Source organism: Schistocerca nitens, chromosome 7, assembly GCF_023898315.1.
Source record: "Schistocerca nitens isolate TAMUIC-IGC-003100 chromosome 7, iqSchNite1.1, whole genome shotgun sequence".
Lineage (NCBI taxonomy): Eukaryota > Metazoa > Arthropoda > Insecta > Orthoptera > Acrididae > Schistocerca > Schistocerca nitens.
Window position 1 is genome coordinate 622,671,026 of NC_064620.1, and position 21,355 is coordinate 622,692,380.

General features: G+C 46.0%; 1 protein-coding gene across 2 annotated transcripts in view; it reads left to right on the forward strand.

Annotated features, from left to right (window-relative positions):
• LOC126195831 (uncharacterized) overlaps nt 1–21,355 on the forward strand; it is a 672,121-nt gene that overhangs the window by 71,175 nt on the left and 579,591 nt on the right. For both annotated transcript variants that reach the window (XM_049934505.1, XM_049934506.1), the window contains exons 2-4: nt 16,075–16,245; nt 16,345–16,392; nt 20,855–20,929. In XM_049934505.1, coding sequence (XP_049790462.1) covers nt 16,158–16,245; nt 16,345–16,392; nt 20,855–20,929 — 211 coding nt within the window. In that variant the 5' untranslated portion in view covers nt 16,075–16,157. The remainder of the gene's footprint in view (nt 1–16,074; nt 16,246–16,344; nt 16,393–20,854; nt 20,930–21,355) is intronic.

The window sequence follows — 21,355 nt, forward strand, 5'->3', positions numbered from 1 at the left end:
GAAGGCATACGATACAATTCCAGTGGGCAACGGTTCATCACTTACCGAAGTATGCATTTTTCTTGACAGAAGAAAAACAAAACAAAACTATGCAGATATAAATAACAGAAAAGTATAACGTGCTAACGAAGAAAGCTGGAGCGTTTAAATGGCGAAAAACGAAACACTACCCAAAGGCAATAAAATTTAGTACACAGTAAGCCAAAATTTATCGTATTGGCAATACTATCACTGCTCATATGCGCCGTTCCGATGTGAGCATATGGCCGGGCTACTTTTCCGCTCCCTCCTCAAATTTCCCACGGTGCTAGCGAGGTAAGCGCGACGCGCGGCGCGAGAAACTCTGCCTCAACCACAACGCCGCGCGACCTGGCGCAGGCGCGTGTCGCGTCCCAGTCGCGTCGCGTCGCAATTTGCGCGGTCCCATTTGAACCTGTAATGTTACAAAAACGCACCTAGGCTAGGCGCAAATTGAGACGCGTATAGCGCGTGTGGCGCGACGCAGCGCAGCGCGTGTTTTTGTAACATCACAGGTTCAAATGGGAGCGCGCAAATTGCGACGCGACGCGACTGGGACGCGACACGCGCCTGCGCCAGGTCGCGTGGCGTTGTGGTTGAGACACAGTTTCTCGCGCCGCGCGTCGCGCTTGCCTCGCTAGCACCGTGGGAAATTTGAGGCGGGGAGCGGAAAAGTAGTCCGGCCATATGCTCACATCGGAACGACGCATATCAGCAGTGGTAGTATTGCCAATACGATAAATTTCGCCTTACTGTGTACTGAATTTTATTGCCTTTGGGTAGTGTTTCTTTTTTCGCCATTTAATCGCTCCAGCTTTCTTCGTTAGCACGATATACTTTTCTGTTATTTATATCTGTATAGTTTTGTTTTGTTTTTCTTCTGTCAAGAAAAATGTATACTTCAGTAACTCATGAGCCATTGGCCGCTGGAATCGCACCATATGCCTCCGCGATGTTTTCAGATCGCAAGAAGGGACAGAGGGTAGTGAATAAGGAAGCAAGGAATATTATATAATCATGTGATTAAGAATCAAGGCAGGAAAGTAAAGCAAGGTTATATTCTCGCTGCCTAGTAAGCTAGCGTATCTGTGCGATCTGTTACAAAAATAAGAAATGGATAATCTCCACAGGTGTGATCCCTTTGTGCTTGTGGTAAAAAGCGTACAAGATCTGAAGTATAGAAGTTTCACTGTGATTACTCTGATATGGATGTAACAATGTAATACGACACACTGCACTACATGCATGTGAACAACATATTTCCACTGCAAGTTAGAAACAGTCGAAAAGCAGTCACAAACAACAATGTTTTAATTGGTTCACCATGATGAGAAAAAGCATTTCAATTGTTGCATGGACATTATCAGCATTAATAAACTAATTATACAACAACAGGCTACACAAATGAAGAAAATGGTCGGTATTATTGGGAAAGTAGTAATTATCCTAAAAGAGTGTTATGATTTGATATAATTAATTTGTTAAAATGTGCTGCTGACAAAGGCAGATCTACTTACATGACAATGTTTTTCGAACTCCATCTCACAAGGCACACATGGCTAGCTTGTGCATTCCTGTCGCGTGCATTATCCTTTGCTGCTGACAATACACTGACCTTTGTGTTGTGCGACAGATCAATTGTTTATTTTTCTCAATAACAGCTATTTTATTCGCGATCACGCATTGTCAGTTTGGCCAGCCCTAGGTGAGTAAACAGTATTTGGCATGTGCCTATCATTCCGCCTAAAGGAACACTTGTCATGATTTTAATACTGCTCAGATCAAGAGAAGGAATAAAATCCTTTGGTAAGTTTCCATTCCAGTCGCTCAGTGTTAAAAATACGATGGGTTACGGGGATTCCACCAAAATTCCAACAGAATTGCCAATCTGTTTTTGTGTGAGTTGTAAACCTTTTCTCATTCCAAGAAGCATTACCATTTACGAGTAAAAGACACATTTCGCTTGGTGACTGGTTTAATTGTACTTCCTTTGTCACAATGTAATTTGCCAAACTCATCTCACAGCAGCTATTAGGACAGAATTCCGAAACGGAGGGCCTCATTAAACAAGTAATTGGCAATCACAGAGCTCAATAGCTTACGAAAAACCACATAGTATCGGTTTGCAGTAACATAAAAGAAGAAATTTCATGTTTATTTTCATACTAGGAAACTGTTGTTTCGCTAGGTGAAGATAACTATTAAAAAATTACAGTCACTGGAATGAAATAAATAAAAAAAGAAATATAAGTAGTGATATATCGCCATAGGTAAGAAAGTTCCGTGTGTTTAATAATTGGCAAAACACTCTCCTCTTTGTGTGCTATCATTCGCCAAATTTTGGTTCGATGTCTCGAGCAGTTTAGGAGATACGAGAGATGATGCCAGTATTTCGTTCTCGCGGGCGTGAAATCGGAAGTGAGCGCGCTACATGGTATCCATTTTCTCGAGATCGGAGGCAGATAGAGTCCTCCCCCCAAGTCTAATCAAAAATTCAGCAAGTTAGCTAAATTTCATACGCAGCAACATATGGTGTAATACGCACCAAACGCAAAATCATAGCGACCCCTAATTTTCGTTGCAAACTTTTTGAGTTTTGCGTAGTGTCTTACTAAAATGTGTACATCACAATAAGAATGGTCATTAGCGAGGTGATCAGCACTTCGTCACGAAGCTGACATATAACGCTAAAAGTAAGGCAAAATTCATATATTTTCAGAGAATAGTTTCTGTAAAATCGTTTGAGAAAGATAAGAGGTTGCGCGCGCTTCGGTTCAGTCAGCGCAGAGCGTCGCCAGTCGGCGCGTGCGAAGTATGGTGTACGCGTCGCAATATGCGCTGGACCCGCGCGACTCGTGCGGCACGTGCGTGTAGCGCTGTAGTGTCGTGTCACGTCACACGTGCTATACACGTCTCAATTGGCGCCTATCCTTTAGTGTGGGGGCGCCACAGTAGATCACGTTGTCCCAGCGGCCAACAGTGGCGCCCCCGAGAGCGTACTTAAGCGCCGGCCATTCGCTCATCCACAGCTCTTTTCTCCGCACTCGCGACCGGGATACACTTACCCGTCACTGGCAATTACAACGACACATCCGCAACCTGCTTACAGTGAGAAACGCCGTGCCTGGCGCCAGACATGTACTCAACTCAACACCACGCTCCCCATAAACTCTTCCAAGTACTGGTCTGCTTTCCACCTTCTTACTGGGACCCGCCCCATCCTCCAGTACCCTCTCCTCCTTAATGACCGTCCCTTTCCTGACAACCTCAGTAAGGCCAACCACTTTGCCTCTCACCTCTCCGATGTTTTTTCCGTTCCAGATGATCCCCACTTTGATTATTCCTTTTTCCCTGACGTCATGGACCGTACGAATACCTCTGTTCCTCCCCTTGCTGCTAGCTTCCAGTACTTGGGTCACACCCCACCATCTGCACTTAACACTCCCATCACTGCACAGGACATCAGCCTCACACTCCGCACTAAACGCAACACTGCTCCCGGCCAAGACTGCATTACCTACCGCCACCTCAAACACTGCCCTCCCTCCTTCCTTTCAATCCTTGCCACCCTCTACAATGTCATCCTTGCCACTGGCTTCTTTCCCGACCTGTGGAAAACCTCCCTTATCCTGATGTTCTCCAAACCCAACAAGCCTCCATCTGGTGCCTCTTCCTATCGTCCTATCTGTCTCACATCGGTGTTCAGCAAGCTCTTGGAATCCATTCTTTCCTGGCGCATCCATCACCACCTCCTCCAACACCACCTCCTCCCCAACACCCAATGTGGCTTTCGACCTTCCTTCTCTGCTGATGACCAACTCCTCCGCCTCACTCATCTCCTCTCCCTCCAGCTTAACTCCCGTCGCTCCGCCATTTTTGTCTCCCTTGAACTCGAAAACGCCTACGACTGTGTCTGGCATCCCGGTCTCCTGTTTAAACTCCAAACCTACGCCCTTCCTATCAACTACATCCGTCTGATGGCCTCCTTCCTTTCCCACCGCCCCTTCTATGTTACCATCCATAATGCCAATTCCCACACCTTCTACCCCTCTGCGGGTGTGCCCCAGGGCTCTGTCCTCTCCCCTCTCCTCTACCTCCTGTACATGGCAGATATGCCCCAATCCCCCCCCCCTCCAGTACACCTCTTGCAATATGCTGATGACACTGCATACCTCGCCCTCGCTCCTACCCTCCAACAGTCCCAACGCCTTCTCCAGAATCACCTTGACCTTTTTGCTGCATGGTGTAACCAGTGGCTCCTGAAAATCAATCCTTCCAAGACCCAGGCAATCATCGTAGGTCATACCACTCGCTCCTTCCGGCTCCTGGATTTCTCCCTTACTGTCTGCGCCCGTCCTGTCTGCCTCACCCCCACCCTCACCTACCTTGGCCTTACCATTAACCGTCACCTCACCTGGATCCCACATCTCCGCTCCATCCAATCCAAAGCCCACAACCGCCTCCGACTCCTCAAACTCCTCTCTGGCCGGACATGGGGGTTGCACCCCTCTACCATCCTCCACACCTATAAATCCTTAATCCGTCCCATCCTCTGTTATGCCAGTCCTGCCTGGATATCTGCCCCCCCCCCCCCCCCCAAATTCTATAAGTCCCTCCAGAACCTTGAGCGTCATGCACTCTGCCTCGCCTTCCGTATACGCCTCCTGTCCCCCACGCGGATCCTCTATGATCTCATTCCTTTCCCCCATCTGCTCCTCTTCCTCGAACATATCCGCATCCTCTACACCTCCCGCCGCCTTGCACCCCCTCACCCCCTGGTTGCTCCTCTCCTCTCCCATCCCTGCCCCCTGCCACGTCTTCACTGTTGTATCCCCCTACCCTCCATCTCTACACCCTACATCTCCTTTCCCAAGGTGGCTTCCATCAACTCCCCCTCCCAGATGGTGCCCTCTCTCCCTCCATTTATCCCTCCTATCAACTCTGATCCTCACCCCCCTCTTTTCCTCCGTCCTTTCCCTGGGCTCCCTCTTCCTCCCCCCTTCCATCCTGTGTTTTCTCCCCACCTACCCTCTCCCTATCTCCTTTCTCCCCCCCCCCCCCCGAGTCCTTTTGTACTCCCCTCCTCTGCCTTTCCCACTCCCTGGCACGTCTGCTCAGCACCCCCCACCCCTCTCCTTCCCCCCTTTTTTTTCCGTCATCTGACCAGTTTCCCCCCACCTGCTCTCGGGTGTGCGTATGTCATATTTGTGCCAACTTTTTAGTGCAGTGTTTAAGTGAGTGTTCAGTGTTGTGCGTCTTTCCACAGTGTTGCGAACAGAAATCATGCTGTCGCTGGGTGTGCTTTTTATATCTCTTGCGAACAGAACCCAGACTGTCGCCATGTTTTTTAATTGTCTGTCTATTATTTTTCTGCTTCCTGTGTATTTTATTAGCATCATCAACCCTGTGTTTTATGTTTTAAACACCAGAATTTTCTGCCATTTTACCTTTAAGTCACCGATTTTATCGCCAACTTATTATTTTTTTTATTATCTTCATCTTTTTAAAACGAATTCTGTAGGCTGAAGAGAGGCGTAGTAAGCTGCTGCCAGCCCGCCCCCTTAGGGGGAATCGAAACTCAATAAAGGAAAAAAAAAGCTCATCCAGTCAGTCTAATCTCGCTTACGTCGGTTTACACCTCGCTTTCGCTATACTGCTTTCTTCCTCGTTCGTATACGAGTTTGTTTCCTTGTGACTCTGTTGCTCGGTCTTGTCGTATTCGTTCCGTCCTACATTGGTCGTGTCCGTCCTTCTCCGTTGTGTTGTTGTTCGCGGGCCCCTCCGCGCCTTCCGTCGGTGCTACCCCGCGACCGTCCTGGTCCAAGTTGCAACAGGTGGGAGCAGCGTCTTACGCCCTGAGGATCGGATCACTCACCACATACCGTGTCCAGCCCTTTGTGCGATGACTACGGAACTCGTTTTGCTAATAATACACTGTGACCGACGCGGACATACACACTTCGCCAGCCACTCGGCCAGCAGGTTCTGCAGGATTTACGTTTCCTAGGTCTTGGGGCAGCGAGTGTCAGTGCCAGGCTGTGGCCCACGGCATTCAGTGAGCGTCAGGCCATCGTCTGCCCCTGACCCTGCCACTGCAACACGTGAGCGGTACTAGAGGACAGTGGACTCTCAATGTAGACATTCTCCAGGAAGAGGCTTGCCGTCTAGCTGTCGCTGATAGGTGCAACAAATGTGAACTAGGACGTCGTACCTAGGATTCCGTGAAAAGGTGGTGGATACACTGCACCAAACCAGCTATTTGCTGCACGTTCGTGGTGGATGGACAGGCAGGGCGCTTTGGCAACGATAGATCTCTGAGTTTTAGTACAAAGTCTTGCAGGAACTAGCGTCGCAGTAACCTCCGCCACAGCGCCAAACGGCCAATCTCCGGACACAGACACAGCTCCTGCAGATCACGGCTACCAGATTGGGAGGCACGCGAGTTCGATCGAGACTGCGAGATTCCATTCCAGAGGTTCGTGCTTCTCTTCATCACGTCGTCATAGAATCGTAACAGGCGACTTATCATTGCAGTTGTTGCGGCGGACGGACAACATTAAGAGACAAACACCCCAATCTCCCGTGTCCTCACAGGTTATTACCGCACTCTCTGTCAGACGAGACATTCTTGGAGGCCGTCACAATGGAAGAAATGGGCATGGCCCCGTCGCGGGGCGCGAGAAACTAATCCCCTGGACTTGATGGTCTTCCGCTTGAATATTATGGCATCTTTTCTGACCTGATGGGGAACGTTCGGCGACAGATGTACTCCGAACCCCTGGATCCAAAATTTCGCCCCCCCCCCCCACGCGAATTTTGGTTCAAAATGGTTCAAATGGCTCTGAGCACTATGAGACTCAACTTCTGAGGTCATCAGTCCCCTATAACTTACAACTATTTAAACCTAACTAACCTAAGGACATGACACACATCCATGATCGAGGCAGGCTTCAAACCTGCGACCGTAGCGGTCGCGAGGTTCCACACTGTAGCGCCTAGAAGCGCTCGGCCACCCCGACCGGCGCGAATTTCGGGAGGATGTGGTAATCCCCGTGACAAAACCCAACAGGGAGGTGTAGACCGCAAGACTTCCACCTGTTGACATGTCAGTTCCGATTGCAAGCTGTTCGCGTGCATACTTCGTGCTCACCTCCTCGCTACTGTCATAGATACCATTCACGTCGACCAAGCCTGCCTGGGAGGTGGCACTAATATATTTACATATGGCGTTAAACTCTTATAGACATGTCGTGGCGCTGATGTCGGCATGTGGCTTAGAAGGCGCCCTCGTGGCTGCTGACCCAGACCACGCGTTTAACCGAGTTGAGCAGGCTTAGAGAAGACGTGTCTGTCCCCAGTATCGGCTGGTGCGGTTCTCTGTCTCAGCCGCGTGGCCCCTTGCAATGGCCTGGTCAACGGCTACCGCGCGCCGCAGTTCAATGTTGACAGCTCAGTGTGACAAGAGTGCTTGCTGTCGGCCTTTCTCCTCGCCGTCGCTCTCGAGCCTGCACTTCAGGGTCCACGTCAGTGTGCGCGGGGCATTCGCCTCCGCAATGCGCGTTTTACATGTGGTGTCTGCGCCGACGATGTAGCTTTCTTGGCGAGGTCGGCAGAAGATCCATGTACGGCCGTCGCGTGGCTTTAGTGCTGCGGCGAGGTGGTCGGGAGCCGTGTCAACCTGCGGAAGTCGCGCTGAGTGGATGTGGGCAAAGAACTAAATATCAGTACGCTGCTGCCCAGTACCGAGATCCTGGTGATGGAATGTTTGGGAGTGACCTTCCGTGGGAACGTGCCCCGCACAGTAGCAGCTATGTATCGCAGAGTACATAATACGATCGACGCGGATGTTCGTTTCCATACATTTCGAACACTTGACTCGATTATGCAGGTGCCTTTTGTCAACATCTACGTCGCCCCGAAACTTAATCATTACACACATAAGTTCTCCCAACGCCTGCTACGGTGGCTGCTAAGTTACAGGTGGCCTTTGGTCATTTCGGCAGCGATGGTAGGGTATTCGAGACTATTCGAGACCCGTTACGAGACACTGACGTTGCCCACACACGCAGACGGCACTTGAATGATAAACGTGCAAAACAGGGCACGCGCTCTCATTTGCGGACGATGCATCGCCTACGTGCTTTGCAAGCACACGCGCACCGTTACACCGATTCAAGAGGTGGCGCCTCAGTCCCTCCGGGCGCCTGTTCTTCTCGGACATATCGCGCCACCACTGTGTCACATCCGCACTTACATAGTCGACACGAGTTATGTGTTGGATGTTCTACGGACTACATGAGTTCCTAGGGCTTCCATCACTACTTTCAGCGGACACTGCCTGCTTACGTGATTGAACATCGACGTCGGGTGATTGGATGGAGGAGGGTATGAGGTAACATACACTCGCCTTTCCTTCTCACCGCGGTGAGTGCGCTGTGGTACGTGCAGACGACTGGACATTTTCCCACCCGACGACGCTTATACACTACACATCTTGCCAGGGGCCGTGTCTGTCCCAGATGAACCGCTGTCGACACGCTCATGCACCGTTTCGTGTATGGTGCGGCTGCCGACTGCTGGCTCCTCACACGGCGCGTGTTGGCATCGTTGCCGCGACGGTCGCCTGAGTCCGTAGAGCCCACCGAAGTGATCCACCGCGAAGTCACTTGCTACCCTGCCACTCGTCATGGCGCCGCGTTGTCATACTCTTTTAGGCAGGGCTTTTCAGAGTTCTTAGATTTTTGCTACTATTTAAGGAGCAACTACACGGTTTTATGGCGCAAGGCGTCGTATGGTTCGCTCTTTGCGAATTACTTGGGATCGTTGTTTACGAACCCTCCAGAGTATTGGATTGTAACGAGAGTGAGAAGAGATTGAAGATATAGCACAGGATGGACTGACGAGATATCAACGATAATTATAGGGTGCTGCACCCTCGCTGAACGAGAAGACGACTAGGACATCCCGCCGTCTGGCTGCTGTGGACAGCCCTAAAAGAAGCTTAAACAAAAATAGGAAATAAAACAAATGAAAGATAATAAAAATATCGTCCCCTTGTTTTATCTGATTATAAAGACAATCAGAGTTGTTCGTGGGCGGAGTCTGAAGTGGAGGCAAACATCCGTCCTAGTTAGCTTAGGGTGAAAGTGGCGGTGGCACTAGATATTGTTCTGTTTGTAGATTAGATAGGTTTTTTGGGGTAGCAGGAGTGTTATGTGCCAATGCCTGAAGTGGAAGAGGTCTAGGGCAACAAAAAAGTAAAAAAAAGAACAAAAAGTACGAAATAAAAGTAAGCAGAAGGCCTACGTTTGAATTGTGATCTGGCGCAGATTTTCAGCTTGCACCAGTGGTATAAATCAATGTCCACTGGTAGACAACGTCTTTAATTCCTCTGTGTCATGTGTTGTGTACATAGTTCCATGTAGTCAGCACGTACACAACTTTCCCACTAGAGCGTGCCCCGCTAAGCACAACAGCGCAGGCGCAGCGCTCGTCCGTCTCCGCACTGCGAGATGGCGCTGCCATAGAGACGGACCAACTTCTGCTTCCGCCGATCCGCGTATTAATATGTAACGCAGCCAATGAGATTGCTGCTAACGTAGAACCTTTTCTCCTCGTGGATCACACTCGTGCAGTGATACATGAACACGCGAGGTATTATAACGAGTGTACAGACCTCCGATTAGTCAGTCTGCATTTGTCTGCACCCGTCTGTACCAGTCTGCATTAGTCTGTACCAGTCTGTACGAGTTCTACATTTTTCTGTACCAGTCTATAGTCAAGTTTCAATCTGCACCTAATAGGATTACCATATTCCTGTACATAGCCATGAAAATAAATGTGTAGACACTTTTGTCAAGTATCAGAGATATATGTGAGAATAACATTAACGTACCAATACTAAAGGAACTTCAGATTGTCAATTGTAAATAGCATCCAGAACAATGTTAAGTAATTTTTATGCTTGTTATTATTTTAATAAATGTGTGTGAAAATTAATCAAGTTCTGTTTAAAGTTGGTCAGTGTCAATCTGCTACTCTAAGCATGCAAGTGGCATTTCTATCATCTGACCTAACGGCAGAAGATAAACATGCCACGACAAGACCACGAGACATATTGCTGACACTCGCCTACTTTGTTAGAGTGACAAGTCAAATAATCTGATAGTCTGTGTACTGAAGGTCTTACAGTATGCACACCACCTCATGCAACACTAATTATATTATACTCGTAAGACAGTAGTTTCTTGCAAAAAGGACAGACAAACAAAACGATTCAATTGTTAATTTTATGCTGTTATGATTTACAATATTTTGATGCAAAATTTGCTCAAGCATTAACTTCCAAATTCTTAAGCACCAGAACAAGGTGTTTAAAAAAAAAATTCGGGGACAGCCTTAGCCAAAATAACTTATGGGATCCTTCCGCTGAGGTTTAGGGGCTCATAGTCCAATCTGAGGCTGTTTCTTGACCAGAAGTGTCTCGTATAAAACTACAAATTTGCTCTTCTCGACTTCACCTACATCACTGTCGTAGGCTGTAAACATCCCCCCCCCCTCTCCATATGGTGCGTGGCGGAGGGTACCTCGTACCACAACTAGCATCTTCTCTCCCAGTTCCACTCCCAAACAGAACGAGGGAAAAATGAGTGCCTATACGCCTCTGTACGAGCCCTAATCTCTCTTATCTTATCTTTGTGGTCATTCTGCGAAATGTAAGTTGGCGGCAGTAAAACTGAACTGCAGTCAGCCTCAAATGCTGGTTCTCTGAATTTCCTCAGTAGCGATTCACGAAAAGAACGCCTCCTTTCCTCCAGAGACTTCCACCCGAGTTCCTGCAGCATTTCCGTAACACTCGCGTGATGATCAAACCTACCAGTAACAAATCTAGCAGCCCGCCTCTGAATTGCTTCTGTGTCCTCCCTCAATCCGACCTGATAGCGATCCCAAACGCTCGAGCAGTACTCAAGAATAGGTCGTATTAGTGTTTTATAAGCGGTCTCCTTTACAGATGAACCACATTTTCCCAAAATTCTACCAATGAACTGAAGACGACTATCCGCCTTCCCCACAACTGCCATTACATGCTTGTCCCACTTCATATCCCTCTGCAGTGTTACGCCCAAATATTTAATCGACGTGACTGCGTCATGCGCTACACTACTAATGGAGTATTCAAACATTACGGGATTCTTTTTCCTATTCATCTGCATCAATTTACATTTATCTATATTTAGAGTTAGCTGCCATTCTTTACACCAATCACAAATCCTGTCGAAGTCATCTTGCATCCTCCTACAGTCACTCAACGACGACACCTTCCCGTAACAATAAAAACGACATACCACGAAGGGTTTATCCGAATGGGACAAAAATCGGTAGCTGTGATGTACATGTACAGACAAACAAATCACTAAAATTTCAGAAAAACTGGACGATTTATTCAAGAGACTGGGTACGTCAATAACGCTTTGGTCCACGTCTGTCCTTGTGGAAGTAGTTATTCGGCTGGGCATTGATTGATAGAGTTGGTGGAGGTCCTCCTGAGTGGTGTCCTGCCAAATTCTATCCAACTGGCGCGTCCGATCGTCAAAATCCCGAACTAACTGGAGGGCCCTGCCGATAGCGTTCCAAACGTTCTCAATTGGAAAGAGATCCGATGGCCGAGGTAGGATTTGGCGAGCACAAAGCAAGCAGTAGAAACGCTCGGCGTGGGCGGGCGGACATTTTCTCGCTGAAATGTAAGGCCAGGAGGACTTGGCACGAAGAAAACCAAAACGAGGCGTAAAATGTCGTCGACGTACCGCTGCGCTCTAAGTGTGTCCTCCTACGGCATCCCAGACCATCACTCCTGACTGTCAGGCCGAATGCAGGCGACAGTCATGTTGGTATCCCACCGCACCACTGTCCGGGACGTCGGGGCTCAGTCTGAAAGGGAACTCATCACTGAAGACAATTCTGCTCCAGCCAATGAGAGGCCAGGCCGAACCTGTCCATCACCACTGCAGAGGGGCTTGTGGTGTACATAGGCCAACGGCAGTCACCGCAAAAGACGCTGTGAGATCAGCCCTCTTCATGTGAACCTCCTACAAATGGTACTTGTGGTCACTGGAGCACCGATCCGTGATAGCAATGATGCCGGGTCTCTGAGTGCCCCTGCGACGATTGCTCGTCCCTCTCTTTCTGTCGCCTCTGCAGATGAACCGCTTCCTTGATGCGCCGTGTTCGGCCACGGTTCACCCAGTCCTGCCGCCATCATCGAATGGTGGCATCGCTCCTATTCAAACGTCGAGCGATTCGCTGATTACTAAAACCGGATTGTGTGAGCCCAACTGCACGTTCTCTCTCAAATGCGGACGTCTTCGTATTCTGTTCACGAGCTTGTCTACGAGGCGTAGTTATTGTCCAGCTGAGTCATGGATTCGGCAAGTTCCTTATTCACCGGACTTGCCAGGCACGTAGTGAAACTTACTGGAACGTCACACATGCATCCATCGGCCGTCAAAGTTTACATTTTTCGATTTCCGTCGATACCTACATGAATATCAAATTGTGACCAATATGTATAACTCCTTCGTTGTTTTTTTTGTGTTAGAATACATATCAGGCGGACACGTTCAGAACTTTACTCTGATGAGGATATGGCCAGAGTCATGGCGTACAGTTCGGCGTGAATTGTTTAATATTCCTAAGATCAGTGATGTGTATAGTGAAAATGCTTTGATAAGTTTTCCTTCAAGGTGTTCTTTTCGAAGAATGAGCTAGGTTACTGGATTCCAGCGAAACAGCAACAGAAGTGATGAACTGTTCTGGTCTGGCGTTTCAACCTTTTTTTCCGAATTTCATTTGTATTTCTGTTGTACCATGTTCAGCTTTGCTCTTTTACCAAAGCACAGTACGTTTTACATGACTTAACTTGTTTAATATGCTAATGTAGTTGTAATTGCGATAGTTTGCTAGTCAGAGTCTATTACTGAACAAAATAAACTAAGGACAAGGCGCGTGAGGAAACTTGTCGCTGGTGACCTCGGTGTTGAGCGCCCGTAAGCTCCTTTCAGGAAACTTGTGGAATATCATAGTTACTGTGAGTATATTACATTTTTTCAGTTTTGTTTTTGCAAGCCCGCACAATTTCTCTTTCATCAGCTGTAACTGGATTGTGGCACTGAAAAAACCTGTAGTCACTTCTGTCAGCTGGCCGGAGTGGCCGTGCGGTTCTTGGCGCTTCAGTCTGGAACCGCGTGACCGCTACGGTCGCACGTTCGAATCCTCCCTCGGGCATGGATGTGTGTGATGTCCTTAGGTTAGTTAGGTTTAATTAGTTCTAAGTTCTAGGCGACTGATGACCTCAGAAGTTAAGTCGCATAGTGCTCATAGCCATTTGAACCATTTGAACTTCTGTCTATATTTAAAACAGTGTTCTATTTGCGTATTATAATTTTCCATACACTCGTTTCGATATTTTGAACTATACATGAAATGTAATAAATTTTTAAAAATAAATCACTTTTACTGTAATGGAGTGCGCCTAGGTGAAAATGTTTGCATTTTCTCTAGATTCGAGATAGATATAGACCTCCTCCGAAATCCAAAGCCAAAGACAGTCTGTACATTTACGTTTATATACATATTCCGAAAGCCACCGTGTGGCGAAATGTACCACCACATCCGACGGCTAGTCGTTTCCTTTCGTGGTCCACTTGCGAATACGTCGAGGGAAGCAGGGCTGTCTACAGCCCCCTCCCTCCCCTCCCCCGTACGACCCTTAATCTCCCTTGTATTATCTCCGCGGTCCGTAGACAAAATGTGCGTTGGGGGCAGTAGAATCGTTCTGCAGTTGGCCTCTAATGCCCGTTGTCTAAATTTCGTCATGGTGCTCCACGAAAACAACGTCCTCTTCCCTCCAGTGATTGTCATTTAACTTGCGCGCTCACTCTGCGCTCCGATATTCGTCAGTGGGACACCGTGTCAAGCGCTTTTCGGAATCTAGGGATAAGAAATCTTTCTGGTGCCCTCCAGTCAGAGTTTGTACGAGGTGTCGTGTGAGAAAGGGGCAAGCAGAGCTTCGCACGAGCGATGCTTTATAAATCCGTGCAGTCTGTGGACAGAAGCTTTTCTGTCTCAAGAAAATTTGTTATATTCAGAGTCAATTACGCAGGTCTGTAATTGGTCTGTAATTACGCAGGTCCATTGTTTTACCCCTCTTATGTGCAGGAGTCACCTGTACTTATTTCCAGACTTTCCAGACGCTATGGGCTTTTCGCTGGGCGGGAGTATCACGATGAATGCGTTTCAAGTAAGGGGCCAGTGACGTAGAGCACTCTCTGTAAAACGTAATTGTTGGACCTTGCCAACTATACGTTTGCAACTCTCCGAGTCGTTTATCTAGGCCACGGATGCCTATTTTTATCTCCTCCATGCGGGAGGTGTACGACAGTCAAACGACGGTGTGTTTGCACGATCCTCCTGCGTGAGTGGTTTCTTAAACGTAAAGTTTAAAACTTCAGCTTTCCTCTTGCGAGTAGACAGAGAGTGACTTTACCTGTGTCCAGAATTTTCTTGGCTTCTCGCCGAGATCTTTCACTGAGGTCTGACGGTGGAAGTTGTATGTACCTGTCATCATCGGCGCGTTATTTTCCGAGACAATAGTGCAACAATCTCTGGTTTCTCAGGATTTTCCAGATCTGACTATTAAGCAACGGAGGGTCATTACCTTTGCTATCCACGTACTTGGCACGAACGTCTCCAGAGTGCGAATTTCAATTTATATTTTTCGCAAAATTGCTCTACGTCAGTCATATTGCAGCTAAATGATGTGCATCCGTTGTCTAAGTGGGATGCTAACGACTGCATCTTTTTCTAGCATGGAATACTCTCCTAACCAACTTGACTGTTTTATTAACTCGATGTGGCCGAGCGGTTCTAGGCGCTTCAGTCCGGAACCACGCTGCTGCTACGATCGCAGGTTCGAATCCTGCCTCAGGCTTGTGTCAAGACCGCCTACCTGTACCAGTTGCAGTTAATCCATAGACGCCCCAGTCCATTCTCGGTAGATTTAAGTCAACACCAACTGCACATTTTTGGTATTTCCGCGCTACTGAGTACAGACTTTTCTTGAATGATTCCACAACGACCTCAACTGAAACAACCTGCCTTTGCGATGTACGTTCCATGTTTACGTACACATGTTTCATACTCAGCAATGTATGAACCGATGTGCAACGAACGCAGTCTCACGGTGTCTTCTATTTTTCATTGCGAATTTCATGCTGCATGTTACTTAATTAGGAACTATTACAGTAATTATAGCCATTAATGATAAGATGGGCAGTTCACAATGAAGCTAACATGTCAGAATCGAAAATATTTTACCGAATACTTCACGTAAAACTGTTTGATAAACAACGCAGAGCACCTGGCGTTCGTGCGACGCCCTGCTGTTGCTGGGACTGCTGGGAACTGCCCGCTGGCCCTCCGCCCCCACACCGACGCTCATCCGGCCCCTGGCGATGTTGTCGCTGCACGCTTTGGCCGCTGCTGCTGTTGACAAGACACCCCCCCCCCCCCCAGCTATCTTTTCCTTTGCACGAAACATCAGCTCCTACTGCCACTACACTTCGTTTCCTGCTTACTTTCTGCAAACTGATCTGATGTATCCAGAATGAGATTTTCACTCTGCAGCGGAGTGTGCGCTGATATGAAACTTCCTGGCAGATTAAAACTGTGTGCCCGACCGAGACTCGAACTCGGGACCTATGCCTTTCGCGGGCAAGTGCTCTACCATCGAGTCTCTGTCGGGCACACAGTTTTAATCTGCCAGGAAGTTTCATGATCTGATGTAAATAGAATTACGAAATCTTAAATGACTTCGGAAATATTTAAGGTAAATAGCGTTGTTGAGTTATTAAGTATGTATTGCGCAGAACTAAGTAATATGAAGCTTATCAAATAACACAGCCCGAGCTATGTTGAAGATAATTTTTTGTACACTTTGTTGAGCATAAAATAGTTTTGTAACTATATTTGAATAAATATGAATTTTATATGAATTTACAGGTTTTTTCGACAGCGTGCAAATGTCATGAAGATATTTTGATGGAATAGATCTTTTCTTGGGCCGACATCTTTGTCTTTGCATAATGTTTCGCAGAAGCGTTATTTTGCTCATCTGCATCTTTGTGGCAGTAATCGCAACTACTGACCACAGTGCTCCAGATTCCATTACAGGTAAAAAATTTACGTTTTTGTCTGGGCATAGTAATATCATGGCAAGCAATGAAATACATGTTCAATTTTCTCATCTATTTGCTTGCCTTTTTTTTTTAGGATCTGATTCTGAAGTTACAATCTATCGTCTAAGAACCGAAAAAACAGGTTAGTATTTGTTTTCGGCATTTCTACTAACGTTTCACGGTTCAGGAAATTAATTTGGTGCTGACTTCGTCTTTTAATAAGTGCTTTGAGTCACAGTGTAATGACTTTTAGTGTAGCATTGCATTTGATATTATAGACTAATGAATTTTAGTGTATCATCGCTTTTGATATTATAGAGTATACTAGTTCGAATGTTAATCACTTATATGTTGCATACATGTTACATAGATCCTTATTAGCAATAGTCGTACCTGACTGTTGGACGTGTCAGTACCATTTACACACGAATATCTGAAAAATGTTTACTAACATTTACGTATATCATTCGACATCCGCTGCTTCCTATGTGTCCGAATAAAATGTGTCGAGAAACATTGGGTATTTTCGTAAGTTGTGCGCCGCAAAAACCGTATTTTGTAGCACAGCATCAGTTGCAATGACTTTGCATTCTTAATTTTTATCTGAGATATCCTCGCTCAAAGAATCATTCTCCTCGAGTTTTATTGTATAACTACGTGCATGAACGCATACTTTCGTAAATTTACGGAAGTTGCAAGTATTGTACGTAACAAATTTCGTAGTAAAAAGGCGTTTGTGTCTTTCTGGCTGTAGTATAAGTGAATTTTATCTTCAACTGGAGTACATGTTATCTGCATTTATCGTAAATTAACACTATTTTCGAGTTTGTTAGAGGCTGTAACCTCCAAAAATGTTTCGGGAAATTACTAGCTCTGAAACGAAATTTTTCTGTTGCTTAAATAAGAGTGGCAGTTTGCGAAATAATTTCTTCAGTCTTCAGTGGAAGGAGTTTCACCTTTTGCGTAACACATCCAGAAATTAAAGGACAAGCAGTAACATTATTTTGAAGTTACACTGAAGCGCCAAAGAAACTAGTATAGGCATGCGTATTCAAATACAGAGATATGTAAACACGGAGAATGGCAGGTTATCAAGATTTAAGTGAGTTTGAAAGTGGTGTTATAGTCAGCACACGAGCGATAGGACACAGTATCTCCGAGGTAGCGATGAAGTGGGGATTTTCGCTTTCGACCTGTTTCACGAGTGTACCACCAATGTCAGTAATCCAGTAAAACATCAAGTCTCCGACATTGCTGTGGTCTTAAAAAGATCTTGCAAGAAAGGCGACTGAAGAGATTCGTTCAACGTGACAGAAGTGCGGCCCCTTCCGCAAATTGCTGCAGATTTCAATGCTGGGCCATCAGCAAGTGTCAGCCTGCGAACCATTCAACTAAACGTCTTCGATATGAGCTTTCGGAGCCGAAGGTCCCATCGTCTACCCTTGATTACTACACGACACAAAGCTTTGCGCCTCGTCTGGGCCCTTCAACACCGACACTGGACTTTTGATGAGTGGAAACATGTTGCCTGGTCGGACGAGTCTCGTTCCACATTATATCGAGTGTATGAACATGTACGTATATGAGGACCACTGGTGGAGGCGCCGTAATGGTGTGGGCGTGTGCATTTGGAGTGATATGGAAACCTGATACGTCTAAATACGACACTGACAGGTGACACGTTCCAAAGCATCCTGTCTGATCACCTGCATCCATTTATGTCCATTGTACATTCCGACGGACTTGGGCAATTCCAGCAGTACAATGCGACACCCCACACGTCCAGAATTACTACAGAGTGGCTCCAGAATCACTCTTCTGAGTTTAAACACTTCCGCTGGCCACCAAACTCCCCAGACATGAAGATGATTGCGCATATCTTGGATGCCTTGCAACGTGCTATTCAGGAGAGATCTCCACCCACTGGTACTGTTGCTGACTGTATAATGGTTAGACAGAGATTTCAGAACCAGATTTTAAATTGTAAGACATTTCAAAGGGTGGATGTAAACTTCGACTGCAATTTTTTGGTTACGAGCTTCAGATTAAAAATGAAGAAATTGCAAAAAGGTAGGAAATTAAGGAAATGGGACCGGGATAAGTTGAAAGAACTAGAGATTGTTGAGAGTTTCAGAGGGAGCATTAGGCAACGGTTGACTAGAACAGCGAAAAGTAATACAACAGAAGAAGAATAGGTAGCTTTAACAAAGAAATTAGTGAAGGCAGCAGTGGATCGAATAGGTAAAAAGAAAAGGCCTAGTAGAAATCCTTCGATAACACCAGAAATATTTAACTTATGGAAGGAGAAAATATAAAAATGCAGCTAATCAAGCAAGTGAAAGGGAATAGAAACGTCTAACAATGAGACTGATAGGAAGAGCAAAACGGCTAAGTTGGAATGGCTACAGGACAAATGTAAGGATTTAAAAGTAAATATCACCAGAGGAAAGATAGATAGTGCCTACGGGATACTTAAAGAAACATTTCGAGAAAAGAGAAGGATCTGTATGAATATCAGGAGAGCTCACGTAGGAAACCAGTCCTAAGCAAAGAAGGGGAAGCAGAAAGGTGGAAGGAGTACAGTGGCGTGGCAAAAGTGGGGGATACGATATGCATGTATACAGATGGCGGTGGTATCGAGTGCACAAGGTACAAAAGGGCAGTTCATTAGTGGATCTAATACTACTCTGGAGTTTCATGTGAAAAGGTTTCCGACTTGATTATAATCACACGACGGAAATGAACATACTTTGAACGCGGAAAACGGTAGTTGGAGCTAGACGCATAGGACGTCCATTTCGGAAATCGTTAGGGAATTCAGTGTTCCGATATCCACAGTGTCAAGTGTGTGCCCCGAAAACCACATTTCAGGCATTACTTCTCACCATAGATTACACAGTGCTTGACGGCCTTCACGTAACGACCAAGAGCAGCGGCGTTTGCGTAGAATCGTCGTTAACAGGCAAGCAACATTACGTGAAGTAACCGCAGAAATCAGTGTCGAACGTACGACGAACGCATTCATTAGGATAGTGCGGCGAAATTTGATGTTTACGGGCCGCGGCAGCAGTTGACCGAAAGAAAATATTCATATGGCTCTAAGCACTACGGGACTTAACATCTGAGGTCATCAGTCCCCTAGAATTAGAACTACTTAAACCTAACTAACCTAAAGACGTCACAGACATCCATGCCCGAGGCAGGATTCGAACCTGCGACCTTAGCAGCAGCGCGGTTCCGGACTGAAGCGCCTAGAACCTGTCGGTCACAGAGGCCGGCAGTCGATCGATGCTAGTGCATTTACTAACTGCACGACGTCGCCTGCAGCGCCTCTCTGGGCTGGTGACCATATCGACTGGACCCTGGACGAATGATGAACCATGGGCTGATGAGATGAGTCCCCATTTCATTTGATTAGACCTGATGGTAGGGTCAGAATGTGGTGCAAACCTCTCGAAGCCATGTATCCAAGTTGTCGACGAAGCACTGTGCAAGCTGGTGGTGGTTCCATAATGGTGTCGGCTGTGTTGACATGGAATGTCTGGAACCTGGTTATGTCCGGCTGCTTGGAGAACTTTTGCAGCTATTCGTGGACTTTATGTTTCCAGACAATAATGGAATATTTATGTATGACAATGTGCCCACGTCATGACGCTACAATTGTTCGCAATTGGTCTGAAGAACATTCTGGACAATTTCAGTGAATTATCTGGCCGCCAAGGTCGCCCGACATGAATCCCATCGAACATTTATGGGAGATAATCAAGAGGTCTGTTTGTGCACAAAATCCTGCACTGGCAACAACTTCGGAAGTATGGACGGCTATTGAGGCACCATGGCTCAGTATTTCTCCAGGAATTTCCAACGACTTGTTGATTCCACGCCATGTCCAGTTACTGCAGTACGCCAGGCAAAAGGAGTTCAGACACTTAGGAGCAGCCCAAGACTTCTGTAACCCCAGTGTGCATGGAGGAGCAGTACAAGGGAGATTAAAGGACTGGGAGGGAACTCAGATGGAAGTAAGATGGCAGATATGATATTGCGAGAAGAGTTGTTCCCAAAGCTGCTATTTCCACATAAATTCCTGACTTCGCTTCAAATGAAATTCTTTTATACCATAGAACTAGTTAAATCTTAGATTTACATAATTCACCGCACATTGAGCACTCACAACAAAATTAGATCCACATATTAATAAATTTAGGCCAATAGTAAAAACATAGGAAAAAATCAAAACTGTACCCTGTTTTCCATAAGTAAAATAAGACTCAGAAAATGTGACATACCGATAAAAAACTGCGCCTGGACAAGAAATCGGAAGAATCTTTTTTTCTCTTTGCAGCTGATGAAGATATAGAAGCCACATGTGTTTCACACACACACAGGGAGGAAAAATTAAAACAAAAGCTTAAAGATATATAAAGATGATTAAGAGTTTACATTATGTAACTTGTTGAAAACCAATATGCATATCGTTTTCAAACTTTTATGTACTAAGTACTGATTAATAATCCAGTTTCAGAGAATACCATATATTTTTTAACTCATAAAATATCTTGTATGATATTGCAGTTTAATTTCAGGGGAAATTTCTCTAATTTCAGGACAAATGTTCCGAGATGATCATGTAGCAAAACTAGCAGCTAATCTTGAAGAAATAATAATGGAACGTGACTATGGTAAGTTAAACATATTGACTTATCAGCAGCTAAGCATGGTACATAGTAGGGAATTACAGCCTAGTAGCTTTCACTCTTTATGTCAGTAACAGTATGCAGATCAAGTGTTATATGAATAAGGAGCAAGAGTTGTGAATTTTGCTTAATTTCAGAAGCCGGGTTTTTGACATTTGGAGTGCTCCATAATGAAATAAAATGTGAGCGTCCTCAGTTAAAAAGAAATGTAATGTGATAGAAATAAAGATGATACATGAATAAGTCTGTGAAACAACGTATAAACACAAAGAAATGAATACAACAACAAAAAAATAAGAATAAAGATAATGGTGGCAATGACAATAGACGATTGCTGTTTTTGGTGTCCTGCAAAATATATATATATATATATAATATATATAAATAAAACAATCAGGAGTAAACAGTTTC